The 8,111-nt window shown below is 41.0% G+C and overlaps 1 protein-coding gene across 1 annotated transcript in view; it reads right to left on the bottom strand.

The window, feature by feature from the left end:
* Positions 1–1,321: 1,321 nt before the first annotated feature.
* arl3b (ADP ribosylation factor like GTPase 3b) overlaps positions 1,322–8,111 on the bottom strand; it is a 36,883-nt gene continuing 30,093 nt past the window's right edge. The window contains exon 6 of the mRNA XM_070876482.1: positions 1,322–6,374. Within this exon, the coding sequence (XP_070732583.1) occupies positions 6,327–6,374 (48 nt within the window). The 3' untranslated portion in view covers positions 1,322–6,326. The remainder of the gene's footprint in view (positions 6,375–8,111) is intronic.

Here is an 8,111-nt window from a genome sequence, read left to right as displayed (position 1 = left end):
AGCCACTCAAGTTAAGTAGCAGTGTATTAATCCAGGAGATTGTACCCATAGGACATAGGAGGGGCTAGAGGGGAAAGGCATCAAGAAAACAGCTCCCAATTATATATTTGAACCGATAGTTGACTTGAGTACACTTTTGTATTGTGCTGCTCTCATGTGACATTACTCATCAGTAAGACTTGGATTTATATAGCACCTTTCACCACCACCGGACGTCTCAAAGTGCTTTACAGCCAATTACGTACGTTTGGTGTAGTCACTGTGGGAAATGCGGCATCCAATTTGTGCACAGCAAACTCCCACAAACAGCAATGTGATAATGACCAGATACTCTGTTAAGTGATGTTGATTGAGGGATAAATATTAGTCAGGACACTGGGGATAACTCCTCTGCTCAAAATGGTGTTATGGGATCTTTTACACCACCTGAGCGCAGACGGGGCCTTGGTATAATATCTCATGCGAAAGACGTCACCTCTGCCAGTGCAGCACTCCCTCAGCCCTGGACTGGGAGTGTTAGCCTAGATTTATGTGCACAAGTCGAACCCAGAACCTTCTGACTCAGAGGAGAGCGTGCTATCCACTGAGCCACAGCTGACACTTGGGAGTAACCTGGAGCAAGGGGACAAATGTCCCATTCTGAACCTGAGTGGAACACAGTACACCAGAGGGGGCCAGTGAGTGAGATATGGGACAGAATTTTAGAACCAGTGAACCTCAAGAGAAACAAAACTCATTATCCTTTTCCTGTAAGTACCCATTAGCCTTAGCAACAAAAACATTATTCAGTGCACATCTTGTTTCAACAATCTCCATTACTGTTACCATCCAGAATGCTGCAAAAAGGCCCTCCCTTTAGTAGGCCTTCTAATCAGTTTTACCAAATTGTTTGAGCTGTTTCATAGCACCAGTGCACCACCGCAAGATACAAATATTCTTACCCCAGATGTGATATGTCGTATGGGTGAGAAAAAAAAAATTTGGTTGAGCAGTTAGAAAATCAGAATGAGTCTTTAACTTACACCAAGTGTGCTAGGCCTTCCTATTTATAACCCACATGTTGCAGTTTGAGCAGAAAGTGGCAGCGTGAATGCATTCTAGGCGTTAGCCATCAATAACAATGACGCATTCTGAGAGTTGTAGTGAACAATGACACTGGCGCACTCTGGGAACCAAGTTATCAGCTCGGCTCAGTTGGTCTGACTTTATTCTTTAATGGCTTTAGCACATTACGTGGGGTTTTTCAATAAAGTAAAAGGTTTGATGGGTGGAGAGGAGACTGGGGTGGGTCAGGAGGTGAAGTCAATTCAATTTCACTTGATTTCTATTAAAGAGTCTTTATTCCATGAACAAGACAGTCTGCATCTGAATTACATATACAATATGGACTATGACAAAATACCACAAAGTCTTTATTTGCCTCTTGACTAATGAAAAATATAAAAGCTGCAAACAGTTGATAACAGTAACAATATGAACTTAACTATAGACAGAATATTTACAGCCAAATAAAGTAGACTGTATGTTAAAGGACCACGATCATTGATGCTTTACCAACACAAACAAAAACACACGTGCACTCCAGGATGAACTTAACTACCAAGTGTTTTTTTTTAAAAAAAAAGGAATGTAGAAGGAAATGGGAAGGAACTTCTTGAAAAAGATACATACATTCCAATGTAGTTTGGATGGCAATACTGTACTTAAATAACAGCATTAAAGTACAGCACTCATACATAAAATTAGAAAATGTTATATTATCCTCCTCAAAACCTCCCCCCACCACCACCACAACCCCATTCCTGTACTACCATCTTTATTAAACGATACCGACAAAATTCACAAATGGAAATTAGAGACAGCCTTAAAGGGAAAAAGATTTAGTCAAGAAATACTGAGTTTGTAGCAAGAATGTAGACTTATAAGATTGATCAGGGACTGTCTGCAATTATGGGGTTCCATCCATTAACCAGATGGAGTGCATGTTACTTCCAGAAGGGGTTAGGTACAAGAATATGTAACTGAGTGGAAAGCTGAAGGGCAGCATTTTGTCGGTTTTGAATTCTGAGACCAACAGACTGGCCCTTGCCACATGACTATCCGTGCTATCTGCAACTCAGAAGCCACTGAATCAAAGTTCATCTGAACAACTAAGATGTCAAGACTACTTAAAAAAAAATGGAGATGGCTTCATTTTCCACAGATGCAGTTAAAGAATAATTGCTGAGCATACCAGTACCTTAACTAACAGAACAGGTTACTGGTACAGATTCTCTTCCACCACAGAACCAGACCAGGGCTGTTCCATGTCCCTTTTTAAACACTATTCGATCACACTCATTAAAACAAATTTGAGTTTTGAGAGATTCAGCAACTTTTGGGTGCAAAAAACTCAGCGAACCCTGTGACATGTGACGCAAAACCAAAATACTGGGGAGGCTGGAAATCTGAAATAAAAACAGAAAAGGCTGGAAATTGTGTTTTCTGCCTCTCCTCCCTCTGTTCCTGACTCGACACTTGCTTAAAACCAGTTACATCTCTAACTTTTTCCAGCTCCGACAGAAAGTCATCGACCTAAAACGTTAGCATGTGTGGAGAAACAGAGTTGAGTATTTCCAGCATTTTCTGTTTCTACTCCTATAATATGTGAAGTGTTTTGTAGATGTTTCTGCAAGATGTGATCGACGCCAAATAAATCGCATTATTGTTTTCAACACAATGTGGGTAAATGTTTGGTTCCCGTGTGTCACTTGGATGGCCACTAACTTTACAAACTCAAGGAACTCCAAGAGCAGACAAGTATGGACTAAATTGAATTTTTGCCTTCATAGAATCTCTCTATGAATTTAGAGGCTTGGAGTTTGTGGACAGCTAAATAGTTTATCAGCAGTCATGCATTATTTTACAGGGTCAAAGAGATATTAGAAATATACAGCAGGTCAGTGATCAGAAAGAGAAAAAGGGATATTTTCTGGCAAATTTCCTACCTAAGTACTAACCTACTTTTCTCTCAGTTTTTTGTTTTCAGATTTCCAACATGTACAGACCAAGTCTTAATCCAAACAGCAGGCTTTAAAGGGCCACCACGGAGAAAACGTGTGCAGTTGTGCAATTTTTTTAGTATTTTATTCAGCAACAATATCAAGGTTTTCAGCCTTCAAAGGGGAGTTCATCAGTATGCTATTGCCACCAGATTCCAGCCTAACACGTTGGGTTCATTGATGGTCGTAGGGTCATAAGTCTTTGACACTAAAACTAATATATATGACCAAACCAATTTAGTTGCTCCAAGAGGTCCCATTCATTTTGGAAACCTTCCACCACCAATCAGATTGGTTAAAGAGTGCACCCATTGACACCATGGCAGATTTATTTTTGGAAGTGGTACACAGCTGCTTTATATAAATCAAATCCCTCGTGAAGTTACTAGAAACCTCGTCAACGAGATGGAGGAAAGATTGTTCGTGGAATTATTTTTAGCCAAACTTTAAGCAATGAAAAGCAACTGCGGTACAAATAAAAAGATTATGAATTGCGGATAAAATATTCACGAGTGACAAAAGGTCATAAATAAGAGCAAGACCCTAAATCCGCGGAGTAAAGGAGTGCACTTTAGCTAAAAACTGTAAAGACTAGGGCAAAACAGCACACTAGTGACATGTAAAAGTACCGTGGCAAAATAACCTGGGTAAATAGTGAGCAAATTAAGAAAAATGAAATTGACCTTACTTCATAAAGAATAAAATAAAAACTTTATTTCTCATCTATTATTTATGCTTGATACATCCATGGGAGCATTTTTTTTTTACTTTTAAGCCATAAAAACTTAATACTGAATTATAAATATCAAGTTAAAGCTTATTATGCTCTGCTACGAGATGTAGCTCTGGGTGTCACTGAAAAGAACAAGCAGCACATGCACACACACACTCACATGACCATGTAATATGTTCTGATCATATCAACAATAAACCACAGGCTGGAAACTCAAGTTGGACCCCTCCACGGCTACAACACCTGCTGTAGGCAGTGGAGTCTTCTGTATCATCAATCCTTTCCCACAGAACGAAAATAAAGCTTGGGACACTTTCTGGCACTCTTGCAGACCTCTTCCACACTGCTAAATTGTATCAGGTCGAGAATTCAGGGGAGCGTGTGCCAACTTGGTTTCCTTCACAGAAACCAGGCAGACATAGAAATATAGTGAAGTCAGAACAGATCTACAGGAGGATGCCAGGAAACTTTGGTGAGTGTTTCAATTTGTAATGTCATGACAGAGTGGGGAGCATTCTCTATATAGTATTTTGGCCATGGCTGTACAGCTCAGTTTAGTATTTTGTTAGGATCGCTGCCTTCACTACAGTGTTAGTATGGCTTTGTGAATATACAGTAGTGTAATTCAAACAGTAGTAAGCATGTATAGTGAACAAACAGGATATCCTTGCCTACTAGGACCGAGGGGGGGGGGGGGAAGCAAGCCAAGCTAAAAGTCATCAAAAACTTCATCTAAGAAGCTCTGACAAAGACGTGCATCGAGTTACTGCTGCTAACTAAACTTGTGCAATAGAACTATCTCTATTTTATTCAACCTAACTGCAATTATATCAAGAGATTTGCCATTAATCTTCAAGAGCAAGCTGGTCAGCCTACTTAACACATTAGTTTCAGCCTCCTAACTAGTCAGTCATTTATGGTCAGGGGGGCTCTGCTAGTACTATCAACAACCACCAAAATCATTGTTTGCAGCCAGGATGTTTGTTGTGTGCAAAGACCTGTGCAGCTGAAAGGGTCTCATATGTTTCCCCCAGTGTAAAGATTCACCCACCCCCACCATTTAGAATAGAAGGTCCAACTACACTTTACAGTTCAAGCAAGCTGGTTCAGTTTAGTCCAGGTCACTAAACCAACTACATTTAAAATAAACCAGCATTAACCTATTGAAAACATGCAGGACAGTATATACACTGAAAGTGGCTCATCCAACTAAAGCTATGGACAAAAATTATAGCAAATAAATAAGTTATAAATGAATCTGTCAAAACACACAGGTAACTCCACTGACAACGATAGATAATCAGAATGGCCATACACGGAAACACAGGGGTCAATATTAACTGCCTCCCCCACCTAGAGGAAACCTTGGGTCTCTCCCTCCCGGAGCACTTGCCTCGTGCCGGGACCCTTCCCCTGGGTCCTCGGTGGTGTGCCTGCCCCCCGCAGCCCGATTTTAATGACTTAGCAGCTGCTTCCTGCCACCTGTCCGGCCCTTTTATGGCAAGTCGGCAAGCGACATGCTAATGACGCCCGGCCATTAAAATTGGCCGAGCCTCCCTGCTACCACTCCCGGATGTCCGGCCACTTGCTTTGCCCCATTCAACTCGGGAGTTTAAAAACGTAGCCCATGGTAAATGGATTCTATATGAATCAAATCTGTAGATGGAAAAAAAAACCTGACAATTAAGGCAACTCATCAGTTGCATCCAGTCTGGTCCAAACATTTGTGTATGATGTGGGGTTAGTTTCTGCTTCAACTGAGGTTGCAATAGACCTTTTGGTAAATTTAATTGCTGCTCTAGGTTGGGTTTATTTCCAGGGTAGCTGCATAATCAGCCTGAATCACACCCCGCCCTCCCTTTCACCTATCTATCTTGTACCTTCATAGTTTGAATTAGCAAGTTTCAAAATTTTGGAGCGATGATGCACCAGGACCTCGTGGGGGTGGGAAAGGAAAAAGAAAATTTGGGGGGGGGGGAGCGGAGGTGCAAATCATCCATTTCCAATTAAGAAAATATATATTTAAACTGTACAAAGTGAAGTGGGATAGAGTTCTCTGCAAAGGAGCATACACAAATCAGTATAATCTGAAATACAGCGGAGAATAATTCATCTGCACAAAAGGGGAAGGGAGATACAATTTTTATAAAAGGAAACACTAAACTGGAGGAGAAAAACACACACCCAACCGTGATAATTACAATTTATTTTTTTTAAACCTTCCAGCAAAAAAAAACACGAATAAAAGACATGTTTCCACAAGTTATTACCGCACATCAGTCAGTGCAGTTTGTAGCACACTACATCCAAAAGGATAGTACGAAAAAATGTGCAGACTAATGTATCGTTAGCAACATTCACAAAACAAGTACAGTATTTATAAAAGGGTTGTGGAAACTCAGGTAGTGTTTTGGAGCTATCGTACTCCCAGGTTGCTCCTTGGTACATAGCTAAAACTGTGAATGGGAGTGGAGATTTTGGTCAGGAACAATTAGTGTCATCAAACTAGGAATGGTCTCTTCTGGGTCCCTTCTTTGTGCTCTGGGGCAATTTCATTTCTTCTTTGCATTGACATTTTTGCAGACCCAGTTCATTCCATCCTGAAATAGAATTGCAAGATTTTAACCAAAAAAAAACAAATTACACTGTAGGATTCATAAGAAATAGGTGCAGAGTGGTCCATTTGGCCCCTCGAGCCTGCTCCGCCATTCAATAAGATCATGGCTGATCTGATCTCGGCCTCAACTTCATTTTCCTGCCCACTCCCCATAACTCTTCCTATCGTTCAAAAATCTATTTATCTTAAATATCTTCAATGATCCAGCCTCCATAGTTTTCTGGGTTAGAGAATTCCACAGATTCACAACCCTCAGAGAGAAGAAATTCCTCATCTCAGTTTTAAATGTGCGACCCCTTATTCTGAAATTATGCCCCCTAGTTCTAGATTCCCCCACGAGGGGAAATATCCTCTCTGCATCTACCCTGTCCAGAGAGGATTCAACACCTTTCAGCATGTATAGTTGAGTGTTAAACCCAAATACAATTGGCTGAACAGGGACAGGTGCGGATGGTGAACACACCTGTATGTCTAGTGCACCCAAACCCACCATTTTGAACAATGGGCTAACAATTGGGATAGGTTTGGTGCCCCCTAGCGCAATATAATGGTTGTGTAGCCTGGGAGGAGATCCCCAAAGTGCAGGAAGGTGGGCCTGTGTTTCAACTGGTGATTTGCATCAGAACCTGGACAATGACATGTGCAGCATAGGCAGTCCAGCAGCACCGTTCTGAGAAGGCAGAAATGGCATTTTGATCTTTTTTCAATGGCAGCAAAGGTCCTAAAGCAAGTTAAGCTTTTGGTGTGCAAGACACGTGTCCATATACTTCTCCTTCATCGCCAAGAAACTCTGGGCATGTAATTGAAGGGACAGTCACGAGATTTGAGGCAAAAAAGGGGAAATGACTACAGTGAGAAATGGCTTCAGCCTATACCAGACCCGTCACTGAGCACCTTGGAGGGAGGAAGTCAGCATTCCGGTTTACATGTCTTTTAGCCAAAGTATAAAGAGTCTGGATAAAGCTGTCTGTGATTAGGGCTGGAAAAGATTACAGACATAGGGAGAGGCGAGCATATGGAGGGATTAACCACAACGGATAAGAATAGGGATTTTCTTTCCATCTTCAATGCAATATAGTGTTCTGGGAATGACTCAAACACTGGAATCTCAAGGGATTAAATTTCCAACCATGGATGCAGATCTCAATTTATAAAAGATATCTGAAGCCTTGGAATCATTCACATTGTATAACCGCCCCAAGTTTAGCCATGATTTGCTCCTGATTTTTAGGAGCAACTGGTGTAGAACGGAGTATCTTAGAAATCGGAATTCTCGCCATTTAGTTTGCTCCAGTTCTAGTCAGTTAGAACGGTTTCACTTTGGAACAGAATTTTTTTTTTCCAAAAGGGTCGTGTCCGGCCACTTACACCTGTTTTCAAAGTTTAGTCAGTGAAAACTTACTCCAAACTAACTTAGAATGGAGTAAGTGAAGATTTTTGTACGCTCGAAAAAACCTGTCTACACTTTAGAAACTCAGGCGTAGGTTACAAATCAGGCGTAGGGAATGGGGGGGGGGGGGGGTTTAAAGGGAAGTTTACAAACATTAAACACTTCAGTTTTACAAATAAAGAGCCATCATCAATAATAAATGATAAAAACATCAATAAAACAATCAAAAAAAAATAGGAAAAAATTTTAAAAAAACAAAACAAAAACATTTTCTACTTACTGACTGCAGCACCGGGAACCCTCCAACAGCATGCTGGGATGCCCCCCACC

The sequence above is a fragment of the Pristiophorus japonicus genome, chromosome 3, assembly GCF_044704955.1.
Source record: "Pristiophorus japonicus isolate sPriJap1 chromosome 3, sPriJap1.hap1, whole genome shotgun sequence".
Classification (NCBI taxonomy): Eukaryota; Metazoa; Chordata; class Chondrichthyes; family Pristiophoridae; genus Pristiophorus; species Pristiophorus japonicus.
The sequence above is the reverse complement of the archived record's forward strand: the minus strand, read 5'-3'. Positions and strand labels throughout refer to the sequence as shown.